Here is an 18,563-nt window from a genome sequence, read left to right on the forward strand (position 1 = left end):
TAGACTATGTACCATTACTGCATGTCAATCGTCAATAATATCGTCAACTATATATATTATACATGCTAGCGAAAATGCTGTACCATACTTTACGAAAATTAAGAAAAAAAAAAGAGTAAAGCGTGATCGCTATGTAATAAACCATACCGGCAGTTCCCTTAGTGCAGCGGCCGCCTTTCCTACGACGGCACATATCATACCTGTTTTGCGGAATAAAAATCGAGAGTATGAAATCATCAGAGAGAATAAAACGTAAAATTTATAATAAATATTATCGTAACGCAAAAAGAGAAACGAAGAGTATTGAAGTTAATTATTAAATGCTTCTATGTGGAATCCAACATTCATTTATGATGTATTCGCGCTTCTCTCATTTACGTCGTGTAAAGTTAATGAATACTCGTTGGATTGACAAATAAATGAAAAGTATGGATCATCAGAGAGGTTATCATTTCTGTAGGCACTTTCGTGACTTGCCGTCAAATTACAGCACTGCACGTAGGCCATTTTACGGATCGGGCACTCTTACTTTGTGACAGCGACGGCAATGTCATATACAGGAAGTCTTCTCTCCCGGAAAAGATATTTGCCCATGTCTGTCAGAGCGGCTGCCGAGTCAATTGCGTCTCTTCCCACGCGATTCCTTTCTAAATACGGTGTCGCGTCTCGTCCCTGAGTATAATACAATTGTCTTATTTATATTTAGGCATCTGCAGCTTCAAAGATCGTTTTTTTTTTCTAATTAATAAGTTTGATAAGTTTGATAAGTAGAGTTTACATATTTTAAGAAAAAAATCTGTCGATGTGTAGATTATAATATATGTATATAAACTGCAGTATTAATTTTATTACTGTCTCTTACACGTGAAATAATTATTCCCGCTATACTGATACGTATTTTTGGCCCCTTCAGTAACTTGTACCTCAGATCAACTCCGTTCCAGAAGGATACGAAGTATCTCTTTATCTGCACATTATCGCCACCGTGCAATCTGAAAAGAAAAGATCCGTTTGATCATTGAGAGAAGCGAGTTAAGAGAAATTATAAATGTCAATGCGGATACATGGAATATTCGCATAAGGAAGAATAACACGGCTGTATATATTCACGCTTCTTAAAGATGATATTAGTCGACTCTCACCTGTACCCATCGTAATCCACAATACAAAGGATTTCCGGGTAAATGATGTACGGTGCTTCGCGCCTCGATCTGCTATTAATCGAACGCTTAATCCTATATCTCTTGGCTAAGTGATCGGGTTCCATAAGCGCTGAAAACATTTGTATTTGTATTTGCAGTCTTAGGATTTTTTAGATCAATTTTTAAATTGTCGATTCAAATAAGATTGAAAATGAAAGTTTTGACGTATATTCCACTCACAAAAGTCACTGTACTCGTCGCTGATAGGTCGATCCACCTTTTTGAAAACGATATGATGACTTGTGTGTTCCAAGTCTTCGCTACTAGTTATGTTGGGCAGTAGTTCGGGTTCGTAAAGAGTTGACGCTTTGCTCATTACTTCTTGCAGAACCCGTTCTGGCAGTGGCCGGATAATTAATTCTGAACCGATGGTTCCATCCTGAACGAAAAGACGTATACTTTAATAGAATAATTAATCACGTAATTAATTATTCTATTAAACAAACATAGTCATTCATCAAATGAATATAGAATCAAGTGTCATGGGAATGTCTAACTTCGGATTACAAAATTTTATTTTAATTCGATGCGAATTAAAAAACTTATTTACTATATATGTATATTATGTTTCTAATTTATTATTTTTAATTAGTAATGAATTTAATTAGTATTTTTTTTTAATTAGTAATATTTTAGATGTAACGATAAAACAAAATTTTATTCTTAATATTCTCTTTCTTTCTTCTTTTTTAAAGGTTGTAATATTAAAATATCATCTCAAGAAATGATTCAACTAGCTGATTACGTGAACTATATTATATATATAATATTCAAGGAGTTTACATTCAAATGTATTGCAGCATAACTTTTTCGTAATTAACTGTGCCTATAGTTGTACCTAATAATAGTTTTTCTAAACGTTACTATGTTTTTAATAAATAAATATAAAACATTTCTCCTCATATATAAACTTTGCATAAGTAAAGAGTTAAAACATAGTAAATTAAGAAAAAATATGACGTAAGCATTGTGTAATGAACAAACTTAAGCAGATTAAAATTGATAAATCTCGCCATAAACTTCGAAACGATTCGAAGTGATTAATCTTAAGTTTGATCGCTGAAACACACACTTGATGTGTATAAACACTATAAACCGAGCCTGATACCCATAATTATTAGACGACTCATGCCCGCTCGAATCTCTCTCCGAATTGTGCAAGATTTGAATATTGCACATATAAATATCGCGATATATATGAATCACGGTGCGTTAGTTGAGGGGCATGTTAAATCGAGCGTTTCCATCAAGCCGGGTGCCGAGTATACATTTTACGGCGAATCGAATTACGGCGAGTCGGTATTCCCGATCCGGACACGATCGCGCCGCTCGATCTGCAGTCTACGAGAGGTGCACTGGTCAGATCTCGAGGGAGGGGGAGTGAAAGCGAAAGGTCAGGCCAGCACGGGGTCACTTAGAACAACGCTTTTACGACGACGCGTTATGTAACCAGATGGCATTATGTATACGTGACCCCGCTTGGACGACATATTACATGTCTTTGTCTTCATTAAAATTTCATTGAAACTCCTACGCGCGAAAATCGCCGTCAAAGTCACTGAGAAATTCATTTCGTCATAGATCCATCGGATCCTCCGAATGAACGAGAGGATTTTTTGTATCTAACAATTAACTTTCACGACTCCCGCAAGATACAACGCGTGATTGTAATGTAATATGTCCGTACTCTCGCCCGCGCACCAGTTATATTACTTGTATTTGCATCGCGAGTAATGATCTCGCGCGTAATAGCGCAATTTAGATCGTCCCGACCTTTCGGATAAACCATGCGAACGTGCAACGCACGTAGCGTGGTTGCTTGCAAAATTCAATTCTGTTTCGCTGAAAAAAAACATCAGGAGTAACAGCAATTAAGATTAATTGAGAAGTGAAGGGACAATCAATTGGCGCAATCAACTTGCCTCATTTTTAATTTATGTATAAGAATTTTCTTCGTATTATTTTCTAATTCTTTTCTTTTTTTTAAGTTTTGTTTTTAACTATTCGAAAATTTGCATAGTGCTATTCTCAAATCTTTTTAAAAAGGCTTTTTCTAGTTTTTAATTTTGTATGAGAATTTACATTCTGTATCCTGTTCTCCAAAAATGTTTGAATGTTTTGTGGTCTTTTCCTCGACGGAATCGCGAATATAATTATCATATTTAGTGACGTGGCGGATAAATCTCGAAGATGTTGCGATGTTTCATAAGAATTATACGTGATAAATGCTAATACGGGGAAAATATCTCATATAGCTGATTCCTTCTTAGAGATGCAATTAAGAGCTTTGTAAGAGAAATCAAGTCACGCTTGTTTAAACGCGAAATTATTAGGCATACAACGTCCTTCTTTCTCTCTCGAAATTGCAGACTGCGAAAGGTAGGACCGATGCATAAGTTTATTGGCTTCTGTCCCGTAGACACAATACTCTTCACGCGAGACTTCATCCTGACTAAGGCGAGAAAGACGTCGATTGCGAATATAAGATGAAAATGTCAAAACCGTGGCATCACCGGTATTTAGGTAACTTTAATGCCGCAGCGGGGGGGGGGGGGTATATATAACGACATCATTTTATTCAATTATCCACAATAGACTAAATTAAAATTTCATTATAATCTTTTCAAAATTAAGTGGGGAATAATATTATTACGCTTATTTCGCAAAAAGATTTTTTTCTTTCTTCATTGTTTAAAATAAAAAAAGTATTATAAACGTCTCAACGTTTTTCCATAAGATTTCATTCTCAGATTTAAGCAAACGATACGACTGCTTACTAAATATACGGCTAGCCTTACTCATCTGCTAGATCAATTTACGACTATTTTGTGAAGATAACGAAACTTGGTAAGTGTCCATAAAATATAGACGCGATAACTCACGATGAAACAACGTATTCGATGGAACAACATGCCAGACATTCGTTCTAACATTTTAATTACTTGTAATAAATCTCCATTGACTCACGCATCACAAATCTCATGCGATTCATCGTATACGCGACCATTGAATTTCATTCTCACTTGATTATAAATTGTTCTTGTAGTAGAATAAACAATTTAATAAAATTTAAAAACCTAAAAGAGAGAGGTAATCTATAATCTATATAGTCCATATCTTCGTAAAATATAAATTGTAATTCAAAGTACAACTTAGTCAAGTGAAACTATCGTCCATGAATCTCTCGCGAATTTTTATACGATTCATACGATTGTACCAGCGATTGTAGTTGCTTTCCGTCCATTGCCGTAAAAATGTTACGCCGTGCGGTACGGCAAATTGCGATATTGCTATAATTATAACACAGGTCCTAAGCGAGTCGCGTCGGTTGACGAAAGACGACCCGCAATAATAGGGTGGTGACGAAAGGAACATTAAGAAAGAATGGCCGCTTACAACGCGCACTTTCCCATTCGTGTCTCGATGTAGTAGAATGGAAGCCATGTTCTCCGCGTCTTGATAGATGTCACCGATATTCATGCCGATCTAAAATAATTAGAAACTCATTAGAGAAACTGATTCGATAAAAATGTATGATACTCTTATCAAATTATTAAATAAATTTTTTTTTTTTAAAGAACCTTTTGTTACGTTCTTTTTTTGCTTTTTAAGGACATTTAGTACAAACAAAAATACGATCTATTGTTTGTCGAATATTTTAGCTTAATAATAAATATTGAAAGAATTTTTAATTATTAAAAAAATTGTAAAGTCTTGATGATTAAATATGCTAAAAAGAGATCACTTACATCCTTCACCCTCTCGTAATGAAGGCCGTCCGGTTGTGACGAGTTCCTGGTGACAATCCACATCGGCAAGCTGTTGGCCGTCAATAAACCTTCCGTAGGCTTTAACGAAAGGCTGATATCTTTGCCGAAGGCCTTCAGGTGAATCTGTGGTTTCGCGTCCAAGCTTCTCTTATGCATCGTGTGCAACACAGGCACGACTTCGTACGGTGGCACTACGGTTTGAGGGTGTAAAATGTGTTTATATTTGCAAAAGGAAAGTCATCGAGCTCTTGTTCTTTTACTAAATTTTTAAAAAAAGGAATCTCCGTTTATATATACACATAATTTAAAGGATACAATATTTTTTAAATATACGTTTTAATATACGTTTTACGTAATCTCCCTCTTTTACTTTCAGTGATTGTATGTTACGGTTAGCATTTCAGAATGAATGATGATTACCGGTTAATTTCTCATGCCTAGCTGTTAATAAAACTAGCGATCATTTAATATTAGAAACCTGAAGATCAGGCAACGGACTATTTCTAAGAAGGTGATTCTCGAGTGACGGAATCGAGATAAATATTCATCGAGATAAATATTCATCGAGAGTGATTCACAATGGAGAATTGGAGTTTAACGGCCCGTTGTCAAGTATGAAAAATATCTGCGTCTCTGATTTCTTTGCCAGGGACACGCCGAGAAGATGAGGAAGATGGAAATTCCACATGAATAAAGTTTCGGGTAAAATGTATTTATCATTAAATTCGACGTGAATTTTATTTCAAAAATTAATTAATAGATTTATTTCACACTGATGATTTTTTTCAATACTTTTACAACAAAACAAATTCCAAGAATTAATAATTTTCACGAGAAATGGTGCAATGCGTTCATACTTTTAATTATAAAACATCTCGCATAGAAATGATATATTAATGTTTATTTCTACCAATGTAGATTAACTTTAATCTTGGTTCAACTTACTCTTCGTCTTTTTCTAATCTTTAAAATTAGATGGAAATTCCACATGAATAAAGTTTCGGGTAAAATGTATTCATTATTAAATTCGACGTGAATTTTATTTCAAAAATTAATTAATAGATTTATTTCACACTGATGATTTTCTGAATCTTTAAAATTAGAAAAAGACGAAGAATAAGTTGAACCGAGATTGAAGTTAATCTACATTGATGGAAACGGGCATTAAATAGACATTTTATTATTCTTGCCGCGTGTATAATCAACGCAATTCTGCACTTGAATCACATTAATTGGCAATCCAATGTTTTTTTAATGCCATTGCCGGAGGGAATGAGGTATTAAAAAAACCGGAAAAGATAACGCGTGAGTTACTTTTTTTCGCTATTCTTACCGGACTCGTGTCCCGTGTAAAACACCGATAGCATCTCTTCCCTTGTCATGTGCTCGTGAATCTGAAACACAAATGAGTTTAAGTGAACGCGCGGGTGTCGCAATATTCTTACGTAATCGAGATCGCGACCGTTCGTAATCTCGGTGCGCTTTATCGATCGACTCATGAATAAATCCATGACGAGATACAATCCGCGGATCGATCACAACGCTTATTACTTACGATTAGTTTCCTAAATGCGAAATGACGTGTATCACAATAGTGTTATAAAGAGAATAGGTACGTGGCGCGCATCAATTGAAGTGGTAAATCGAAAGAAACTTTTGCTAATTTATCTGACGTAAACGACGTTTCCTGCAAGCGATTATTCGTAATTATTATTCGCGCAGAGAAATGAACGTGGTAGAGAAAGAATTTTTATATGTGAGATCTTTTGTGCAAGCAAATCTAGCTTTCGAGATTTGCAATTTAGTCATTATTGGTTATTACGCCATCTGTATGTTTTTTCGCTTGCGCATCTTGACAGTTCCGTGACTCCAGTTTTATTTATTTTTTTCTTACTCAGTCGAAGTAATTTCTTGACCATGTATTGTTCCTGTCGCACCAATATCGTGGGAATAGCGAAGCAAAGTGGATACGGTAATCGGGAATGGTAACGCCGTCGGCAAAAAGACATCACGTTTTGTGTTGTAAAAAGTTACGTCACGAACAGTAGAACTATCACGGCTCGGAATTTGTAGATTAATCCACGACTTGAAATTTTACGTTTCACAATGCAGGCAGCAAGAGCGATTAAATAACGTATCTAGCAATTGCAATAACTGCACAAGAGATTCTTATTAAATAAAAGAAAGAGGACATCTAATATCATTTGTGTAAACACTAAAATAAAATTTCCCCTCAACACTGTAAATTTAAATACTATTATAGTTATCTTATATTATATATTATAGTTATCTTATATAAATTTCAAACTAACAATTGCCCAGTTGAATAAATTACATTATTAACCTGATATCACTATATAATATAGTGATGATATCACTATATAAATTTTATTTATATATAACGTGACGTTTTTTTTTTTATTTAACAATCGCTGTAATTGGCTGCAATAGGCTTGCTCAGGTTAGGACGGCGATTTTTCAAGTGTTCTCAGAATCGTAGCCCGTCCGGTTTTACAACGGCGGTCCATAATTAACGGACATGCACGCGTTTTCTGTTTTCCAATCGCATTTCAAGGTCTGTTTCTACCATTTCACAGCAGCGTGCCGCGCTTTTGCTGCACCGTGTCACAGAAATCGAGCTGCAGCTGGAAATCGATTGAAGCCCCTGGGAGTTCTAAGGTCGATCACTTTCGCTCATTATTGCCGAGCCTCCAATCGCGAGCTCGATCGATTTGTGCTACGAGCAATCGTTTCGCTCCTAACAAAACTTCGACGAGATACCTACTTGTTTGCTCAAAAAGAACACACAAAAGTCAACAAAAAAATCAAATGATTTTATTTTGATTCTTAACATCAATAAACAGTTAAATTTTGTAACCCAAAATTATCATTTAGTTTCTCATGACGTCAAAATACAGTCATTTTTACTCCTTCTCTTGACTTGATGTATTGTTTCTTGAGTGGACGTAATTCGAAATTCTCATAAAATATCCAAATTTTCCTTTATATTCCTTTTTAATCTTCCAACATAATCTCATAATTATTTTAGAGTATTTAATAATGGTTTTATTATATAATAATGTTTTAAATTAGCACAGCTATCACATACAATTATATTTTACTTTATAGTTTAATACTCTTGATCCGATATAACGATTCTTGCAAATCTGCCTTGATCTACATATGCACGAGCGATTCCACGTCGGAACGTGCAAATAATCGAGATTTTCTCAGGACAGTTTCAGACCCGACAATGAATTTTGTAATACCCGTCAACCGTGACATGAGCCGCGCGCATTTTAATCGTAATTATTTCACGCGTCTGCGAGCATAACCGCCGATCGATAGAAACGCCGTCTTTCTTTTTTTCTCTCCCGTGAAAAGTAGATTACTCTCTCGGCTTAGGAACATTCCGGTTTTCCCTTTCTGTTTCTCTCTCTCTCTCTCTCTCTCTCTCTCTCTCCTCCGGTGCAACAAATACATCGCGAAATCACATGGAACGACTGCCGGAAATCATCGTTTCTCATTTGAAAGTAATTATTTGTACCGTTTCCTAATGACCGGCGATTTACGTAAGTCGGCGGGCCGTCGACTGACCGGTTCGCAAATGATTCAACGACTATCAAGAGAAGCGTCTCTTTATTTAATTACAATGTTTAACGTACCTATTATCGATGCTCGTGTTGTTTTCCTTCTGCTTTTCGCGATTTATCGATGATAAGACACGTGCTTGCACACGTTTAATTACAAGACGCAATCTTTTGACATTTCTATTACCAATACATATCTTAGAATTTAATATTTGTACGAGTATATTGATTTATTTATTATACACACGTCGTGCTTCTGATTTAACTCTGACATAATTCCTGTTGCACTTTGATATTAATTATATTGATTGTAATTCAACAAGTGTATACTTTGACAGTTATGGATATAAAATAATACAAAACAATGCCAGTCATTCAGATAAAAATATTACCGTCATTATTATTCGTCAATAGTCTTCTAATTAATCTTATATATACGGAACAAATGTCTGAGTTATGAATTTTCTTATAAAAAGTGTTTGGTGTGAAATTACATTTTCGCGAATAATTGAAAAATGACAAAACTCGATATATAATTCGTATAATATGTTGCAATTTGTATAATTAAATTTTAAACTAACAACTGAAAATTGCCAACTTGTATTATTGTATTTTACTTTAACAGTATGTTTGTCTCATCATCGTTTTCTTAGTTTTCTTTGTTGCCAATCGTTATCACGTATGAGCTTAACAAGAATTGCGTGATTATTTTAAATTTTCTCGAAAAAAAAATCGAAAGCAAGGCAAAGTGGCTAAACAACATCGAATGGTTCGATGGTTTTATTGCAATTTCGTGCGCGAGATTCTTACGTAAGTTAGGAGAACCGGCCATTGACCACGCTCGTGATGATTATCTACGACAAGATGACGCACTCAACCGACGCGTGTTAAGTCGTAATGTGCCATTAATTGTAGTCCTTTTTTTTTCGCGTACTTGTTTTAATTATGAAACAGTTACTATATTGACACGTATGTACATACATAAATTGTCAGTGCTATTAATCTTAACGAGCTTTACTTCGTAAAAGTCTCGCATTTATATCTCGTCGATCTTGAGAATAAATCTAGCGTTTAATAAATAACGAGATAAATAGAGTTGAAATTTTTTAGAGAAATGCGTTGAAGTCTTTAAACTTGGAAGTACTTAAGATTTATATTTCTTTACTTTAAATTGATTAAATAATAAAAGATATATAAGTTTATGAAAACGATTTATAATTTTTATTCTACGTAATAATTACAGATAAGCTGAAAGGACATTGCAGCAAGAGTCTTCGTATCGTTTGCAAGTTCTGCGCGGATCTTAGTGTGGTAATCGATGATCGAAGTAATTCCTTTATAAATAGCCGGCGCACCCAACATTAACCGCGAGTAACGCGAGAAATTATGAAGCATCGTTAATTCCTTCTTTCCCGTATTATCTATTAGGTGTTGGAATTAATTCGTAGCGTTTTACAAGTGATGGGAAGTACTTTCATTAATGTATTTTTTAATGCTCATGTGAAATAAATAACATTCTTTCATTAAAAAACGCTACGAATTAATTCCAACACCTAATACATTGAAGCTAATTAATTCCTCTCGTGCTGTAATCGCGCTAAATAATATTCAAGCATTAGAGCTGTGCACGTAAATTAAGTCTGCACGAATTAAGCGAACGCTGTCGTCCTCTTGAAGAACCTCTTGAATACAAGACGCGCGTTAAAATTGTATTCTGCAAAATTAATGCGGTAAACGGAAAAAGAAAAGAGAAGAGTATGTTACTTGAGTAAATAGAGACACGAGCGTAAATCAAAAGACGCTGCTCGCGTACCGTGAATTTACCTCGCAACGACGTGATTAACGTAAATTAGAGTCGTCATCGCATTCTGCGGCCGTTCGCTTTAATTCAGCAGCAGAATTATCCTCTTGCACGCGTCCTCACGAGCACGCGTATTCTTTGTCTTAAAAAGGTAATTGCGGGGAATAACAATGTCCTTGGTCGTCTTGACTATACTTGACTGGGATCTTACCTTGTCGCATCGTACGAGAGGTAGAATGATGGCCATGCAGAGAAGGACAAGGGCGCGAGTCATTTTGCATAAAAATATTCCTGACTGATTGCGTCACATCGCTGAAACAGAAAATTTCGTCTCATAAGTGGGAATGAAGTGAGGGTAATTAGTGACAATACAATGGACACGACAATGTGGAGTACTTAAAACTCTGTTGCTCTCGATATTTATTTATTTACATATTTTTAAAATTACCGTTTTCTTTTCAATCCTGAGAAGTTAATTAGGGCGATATCTGTCTATTTAGTTTCATTAATAAGATAAAATTCATCTCTCAACATCATCTTTTCCCATTGTTGCTGAATTAACAAAGGAAAAAAAAGGAGAGTCGCGTCTATTATTTGCGAGCGGATGAAAGAAATACTTTACCCGCCGGTGCAATGAAGAAATCATGGGATTATATAATTTTTTGCCACACCCTCGGTGAAGCGAAATGTGAAAATGAAGATTCGAAATTAACCGTCGCGATAAGTTCACGCATGCATGAAACTGAGAATTGCCATATCGCGTGAAGAAACGAGAGCGCGGCGTTGAATATAACGACGGAGGCGATCCCGGAAGGAAAGTTTCGCTGCATCGGATTAACGCCGAATAGACTCGTGTCAGAAGCTTTGAACATACTGTATCTATAGACGGACGTGTTTTGCGCAGAAACTAATCTTCGATCGCGAAAAAAACTAAAAAGGAGAAAAGGTCGACGACCTCCGAACAGATTCAGAATTCTTTCAAGAGTTCCAATGTCAAAACTCTGAAAAAGATTCTAACTCTTATAAAATTAATATTTGTAAACTCAAGATATTATTTATAAAAATTTTGTTTTAAGAACTTAGACGTGAAATGCGAAATAGCGAGTGTAAAATTTTGTTTGAATATTGCTTGCTTTGTAAATCTCGGTTAAAATTAATTAAGATTTAGATAATTATTTGTTTTATATATAGTTAATAATTGTATATTTATATATATAATTATTTATTTATTTATATATATAGTTAAAAATAAGATTTATAATAATTAAACTTTAGTCAATTTAATGTCAAGTTTAATCATCTTCAATTAACATTTATGATAGTAATCTTGAATTATTGATATCATTATAATTATTTTATAACATAAAATGTAAAATTATAAATATTATAATATAATTTGGAAAGAAAACAAAATCATTAAAATAAATTAAATAAAGCTATTAAAAAGATAATAGCATGCACAGAAGCTTATACTTATGTAAATTGATCTAAAATCATGTTTTGAACTTCTTGATATTTAAATATAGCAAATATAAAACAGCAAAGTTAACATAATTTACTTTGATTCAATTAAATGTTAAGAATCTAAATGTATATAAATATCGAAATATAAATATGAACCAACTGAAAGGTATTATCGAAAATATCTCCATTTGTTTTTAGTAAAAAGCTCGCTAGAAAAAGATTAATTCACGCAGAAAGATTAATTTATTTCTTTTTAAATAAATTTGCCAAAAAAATATACACACACACACACACACACACACACACACACACACACACACACAAAATTGAACACTTATAAAATAGAAACTTATAAAATCTCTGTACACCTTAATTATAATATCATTTATCTTTTTATATTTGACTAAATTTATTTATTTAAAATTATTGATTTTTTTCTATTTATAATATTAAATGACAATATTGAAACAAACTCAAGGAACACATAAAAGTCAACAAAAACATCAAAATGACGTCAAAATGAGAAGTTTATTTTAATGCTTAAAGTCAATAAACAGTTAAATTTTGTAATTACAAAACATCATTTTAATGTCAAAGTATGTCATTTTTACTTTCTCTCAACTTGGCTGTTCCTTGGGAAGATATCTAACGAGAGCAATTGCAACAGCTTTTTTTCTATTAAAAAACGTACTTTGTATGATCTATATCTGTGTTGAGAATATATTACATTTTATGGAAATAATCATTAAAAGAATCGCGAATCAAAGAGATTAGCTCGCGGATGGAGAAATCTTCGGGATTAACGAAAGCAACGGAGTTTCACGCGGCAGTGAAAGAGAAAGAAAACACGTGTCTCTCTGTTTTAATAAGGAATAATGATCTCTCCAACCGAGTAATGTATTCAACCTTCGTGCAATAATGACAATTTCATAGGTCATAACCGCAAGAATACGATGCTATGAGATTCACATAGCTACGCTATAGAGAAGGATCTATTGTGCTGCTTCGTTTATGAATTCTGATCGTCACTGATCGAAAATTATTCATGCAGTCGTTGAGTAATTATGGGACTACATCAAGCATACCGCTTGCGCACCTCCGCATTGTTATTCGTAATTGCTATCAATTTATACGAATTTCTAAAGAAGGATACTACAGCATTCTATTTCTTTCCTCTCCAGTAAATATCCCTTCATTGGATAAATACATATATCATCAGCAACTTTTAGATGCCGCGTAAAATATTTTTATTGCAATCATTAATTTTTTTTTCTGAGTAAAATTTATTTATTTATTTTATTTTCAAAATTGTCACATATATCAATCTCTGTCATATTTTGTGACATTTTATAAGTTATTCATATGTAGCAAAGAAGTGTAAAATTATAAAATTAAATTATATAAATTTTGATTGTTAACTATAATAAAAGATAAATTATAATAATTATATATTGATTTAAATAAAATGTTAATAGTGATAATAGTAATAAATAAAAATTTATTTAGTAGCATTATAGAATTAAGACGATTATAATTGTTATGTAAAGGTATTTATATCAAAAGAAAATTAAAAATTCTCATAATATGTTCTATATACAATGCAAAAGAAGCACGTTATCTTTGTAACATCTAAACGTTCAGAATATAGTAAGAATAGAAAAAATAATGCTTTCACCTAGAAATTAGACGAACAATAGAACATGAGTTTAGGCCATTGTTCACGTTCTCAGTATGACAACTAATTACATTGCTTTTTTCAAATCAAATTTAGAAATTCGTGCAAAAAATTGCAAAGCGTAAACTAACATATTTAAGAAAACGATGCTAATAACATACTGATGTAATAAAAGATAAAAGAATGAGTAATTATTTTGGATGACTGGTTTATGCCAAATTATAAAACTAGAAATCGCGTGAATAATACAACGTTGTTTTTTTCCTAACCTTGAAGGAACGAGTTTGAGCGATGGCTTGCACATTATCAGTGTGACATTTCACTTATCTTATTGTGATTTAAAATAGTTGTGCTGGAAGAAATTTTTTTACAAAGCAATCAATTTAATAACAACTTATATGAGAGAATAATAAATATTAAATTGTCCCAAATAAATAGTGAGTCAATTTACATAGACGAAAGAGCTCTGCGTAGTTCTAATTTGTTTAACAATTATTACTTTACTAACGAAGTTAAATCTTATGTAAAAAGAATGAGATTGGAGTTTAAAGAGTGCATTTCACGATCCTAAGAACAAACTGTGAGAAAATAACGGATATTAAATTATCCTATAAAAATGTTATAAAAATCCAGTTTACGTAGACAAAGAATACCTTTTCATTTGATCTCGAGGAAACAAATTTGGGTCATGAGTTTGGGTTCGCGGTAACGCCTAATTTGTTTTGCCTTTTGTAGGTGAACAAAACAAATGTACTGGTTCTCTTTTCTTTGCGCGACGTTAATTAATATGACCGGCAATTGTAGGTTATAAATGCCAGCGAAAAGCTGAAGATGCCAAGTAAAGGGCAACTGGTTTTAACATATTATACATGGTCGAGAAAAAAGAAAGAGAAAAAGAAGCAAAGATGAAGAGATAGAGAAAGAGAGAAAAAACGAGAGGAGGGTATCTCGATTGCGAAAAGCAATTCCTCGCCAATCCTTGCCTTCCTCATTGAGAAGGCAAATGATGCGATTCCATCTACGAAGAAATCGAAAGCGAAGAATAAAATTGAGTCGATTTTATATCGCCGAGTGCATCATGTTCACTTTCTTTTCGAGTTAGAAGATCGTGCAACGTTTGGAAAGTAGTTGCGGTCATCAAGATAACCATATCAAATTTTTATCTATACGCTTGCTATATATGTCGCGTAACGTTTATACACAGTCGCCTATAACGCAACATCCGAACGTATAACTCGTACGTTGCGATATCAGAATGCAATCGTTCGTACTTATGTAGAGCAATAGCTACGAATTGCAACAGATAGATTGCGTATTGTTAGCACCGCATCAAGATTTGAATGTAATTATCTCTCAAAAAAATTACACACTTTACACTAAATTTATTATGTAGAATGAATGTATGGGTAGACCAAATTCCATAGGATCAACTAATAATGATAAATGTTTAACTGGTTGCATGTGTTTTATTCAAAAAGATTTTAGAATTTCAAATTACTATTTTTCAGAATGACTCGTACAAGATTTTCATTGAAGTCAAAAGGTTTTATTTCAGACGGCGTTAGTCATTGGTCTAATATTATCATAATAGCTCAGTCACTTTTAATAATGTACTATTTTTTGTCAGAGAGATGCGTGTAAGGATAATATATCAAATTAAATTTCCTGGAAGTTTCGTTTTATAGGTGCCAAGCCTTCTAAACGGGTCTCAAGTTTACTGCCCATATTAAAATGATTCGATATATTTTGAACGGTGTAAATTTATGATATTTACTTTGTCGAAAGTCTTTTATAAAAAGGAAGAATCGTTAATTTTATTACGATGTGCGAATGCGTTCATTTCCCATTTGCAAAACGATACAATGAATGATGAGCTAATCGGCGATAGGATTAATCTTGCGTTCAATGACTTTTCTTCGGTCCATCATACGCTTATGGATAGTAGAAAGTAATGAAAAGTGCCCACTTCCGGAATGCAAGAATATATCAATCGAGATATATCGAGTATCGTGAGAAATCACTCGACTACCGGAGCCCGTGCTTCTACTTATTACATCGTTACACTGAAATTTCAGCTGCGCATAAATTCCATTACGAAATGTAAATTATTAAAAGAAAAAAATGTAATTCAAACTATGTATTTCGTCTGTTATTTTTGATAAAGGAAACTTGTTTCCTTTAAGAGATAAATTCTTTCTACGCAATCGTGGCTTTTATGTTCACGAGTTCTTGATAAATCTTAGCAACATACCGGATATTTTCCAAGTTAGATTCCACTGAGATTTCATCTCGGATTATAGACATCATAAAATTATACTGGTGCATAATTCATTTATTGCTTTCTTGATCAAGTTGAAATTGAGTTTTGCTTAACTTTCTCGCAACTTCTTAATTTTCAACATTGAATCTCAATAACTGATTAAGAAATTAAAATTCCTCTTTTAAAGTTCACTTGAAATTAAATAAAGAACAAGATTTCGCTATTAGGTTTTCTTAACTAAAATCGCGAAAAAATTTTCAACCACTTATAACACGAAAACTCTTGACACTAATTTTCAAATGATGAAACTTTGCAGAAAGTATTTTAGGTAAGTAGGAAAGTATATTTTAGTGTAAGGTAATAGCTACACAGATAATGGAGATGGATGATCCATCGTATTAATGTAGTGTATTAATGTAATATTTCGATGTGATAGCCGTGAAATTTCTCTCTCTCTCTCTCTCTCTCTCTTTCTCTCTCGATTTCGCTGTAATCGCGAATCCAGAGTTCTCCGCGATGCATTACCGAATATATTACTTTCCATTTTCATCGTGAGAATGCTCTATGCATTCGTATCAAACAAATTTTCTCCCTTTGCTTTCTTTTCGCGCCACGAAATTCTGCTGAACACTCATCTGCCAAGAAAGCGGCAACGATGATGTGCGATCGAGCGTGATACAAAGTGTTGTTGCACGTTCGTGAATCGATGTATCAACGACGATGAGGAAAAAAAAAAGAAAGAAAGAAAGAAAGAGAATTGAAGAAGCGAGACAAAATTATATTATGCAAAGTAGGAAGATATTTCGAAAACACGCCAATGTCACGTCAGAATTAAAGTCAGGTTTTTAATACAGTACTCACGCCAGTCGACGAGTCTCGAATAAGAATCCAATGTGTGAGACACATGTATCGCATTTCAAGGCTACTATATATTTCTTTTTTTTGTGTCAAACCGATTAATTCTGCTTCTATAGCTATTCTGTTCCCGTAGTGCATTTAAAGCAATTCGCATCTACGCTGCTCGAGGAATGGTCTCTGTAGAAAAGTATAATAATGGTCGAAGATCGAGTTTAATGAACGATATCAAGGATTGAATAAGGTATTATTGAGCAAGCCAGTGGAGCAAGTTTTACGAAACAATGATTGTTCTGTTTGCCGATCGATAAATACTGAACTGAATAAATATTGAACTGCACAAAAAGCAATATGACTCTCTTCTTTAGTCTTAGTGATATCAATGACAAAGATGTTTGGAAAGCACACAATTTGCATATTGTTGTATTGTATTGTAATTACTGTACCTTTATAATAATGAAGGTAACTAGATGTAAGGCTCTAACGAATTTAAATTCAATATTACAATATTATTACTCTATTCAAGCCATCACGTCGGCTCGAATAGTCCTAATATGTATTTTTTTATTTATTCTATATATGGCAGAAAAATATAGAAAATTAATTATTGTACAGTATAATAATTATTTTTCTAGATTTTTTCTCTTATATTTTATAGAAAAAAGAAATAGAAGAATAATTATTATACATTCTATATATTTTCTGCTACATTTAGCAAAGAAAAAAATATAGAAAAATAATTATTATACATTGAAAATTATATGCGACAGAGAATAAATCATATATCTACTTCTTTCAAACATTTTTGGTTTTAAGGATTAAATATGTCGCGCGCAAGTATTGTATCTCACAAGTAACTGGCGCGTGCATCGTGCAATATGGTTCACTCGCTGTATTAACGCATGTTCAGCAGACTTTCTCTTATGGTCTAAACGAGAGGACAGTGCCATAAGCGGTATTTGGAATACATACATAGTCGTTCTCGAGGACGCTCACAGCCGCGAGGCACTGATTCCCGTCATTGCAAACATTAATTTACACATACCCATCTGTCTAGTCTCGCCATTTCCGGCTTATCGACAAAAAATATAATTTCTTTGTAGGCATGTTTATCAAACAGGAAAACACAACTGTCTATATGACGGGGGACTGTCATATTGCATCGCCAGACAACCGAGTAGTCGTGACGAATCAAAACTGCAGTCTCTGTGTAATAGAAAGTAATAGAAAAGATTTTATAAGCTTTAGAAGATCCTCGGAAAATAATATCAAAGGATACCAACTGTATTTTTTTTAATCATTATACCAACAAACTTATATAAATTAACATCAACGCGTAGAAAATTTTTATTTAGAAATCACGAACTAGCTCGTAAATTATACTTCATTTTTGTATGGGAAACTTCCGTTTCATTTGAAATTTCATCTCATAAACCCAATCTTGAAAAATCATCTCGCATATCATACAAAGAATGTATAGTATGTATAAAAATCGTAACAAGTCTTTGTACCTGACGCTTGCTGTTTATTATGTGTAATTGTGCATACATTTCTTCGAGCAGGTTTATTACCTGTTTACTTCCGGTTTACCGACAAAAAAGCAACCACTTAAACGATGTGCGTATCGTGACAGGATCATGTGTTATACCGTAGGTACGCATGTACGTACATATGTTGCGGTCCGTAACTGGCGCGTCTATAACCGTGAAACTCGACAGAAATAAATTGGATTCTCTGCGGCTTTGCTCTATGGTCTCTCTTTTTATAGTTCCAATAAACTCTTTTTCGTTAATTCCCTCGAAGTTGCTGTTTTTCGAGACAATAAACCTAGCAAATAAACATGTATTTCCTTATTTAAATTATATTAAATCGATTGAATGAATTTTATATGATCAACACTCACTTTCTCATAAGTAAATGATAGTGAAATGGCATGCGTTTCATGT

The 18,563-nt window shown here is 33.5% G+C and overlaps 1 protein-coding gene across 5 annotated transcripts in view; it reads right to left on the bottom strand.

The window, feature by feature from the left end:
- The window catches only part of sona (sol narae metalloprotease), a 54,850-nt gene that overhangs the window by 8,936 nt on the left and 27,351 nt on the right, over nucleotides 1–18,563 (bottom strand). For 4 of the 5 annotated variants that reach the window (XM_011068804.2, XM_011068807.2, XM_087408462.1 and 1 more), the window contains 8 exons: nucleotides 10,575–10,675; nucleotides 6,306–6,366; nucleotides 4,952–5,163; nucleotides 4,599–4,688; nucleotides 1,383–1,581; nucleotides 1,143–1,272; nucleotides 863–992; nucleotides 530–672 (listed from right to left, as the gene is read on the bottom strand). In XM_011068804.2, coding sequence (XP_011067106.2) covers nucleotides 530–672; nucleotides 863–992; nucleotides 1,143–1,272; nucleotides 1,383–1,581; nucleotides 4,599–4,688; nucleotides 4,952–5,163; nucleotides 6,306–6,366; nucleotides 10,575–10,637 — 1,028 coding nt within the window. In that variant the 5' untranslated portion in view covers nucleotides 10,638–10,675. Of the gene's footprint in view, nucleotides 1–147; nucleotides 201–529; nucleotides 673–862; nucleotides 993–1,142; nucleotides 1,273–1,382; nucleotides 1,582–4,598; nucleotides 4,689–4,951; nucleotides 5,164–6,305; nucleotides 6,367–10,574; nucleotides 10,676–18,563 lie in introns of all 5 variants that reach the window. The other variant, XM_011068808.2, reaches the window with a different exon arrangement.

This window comes from Acromyrmex echinatior, chromosome 8 (genome assembly GCF_024713525.1).
Source record: "Acromyrmex echinatior isolate Ae372 chromosome 8, ASM2471352v2, whole genome shotgun sequence".
Lineage (NCBI taxonomy): Eukaryota > Metazoa > Arthropoda > Insecta > Hymenoptera > Formicidae > Acromyrmex > Acromyrmex echinatior.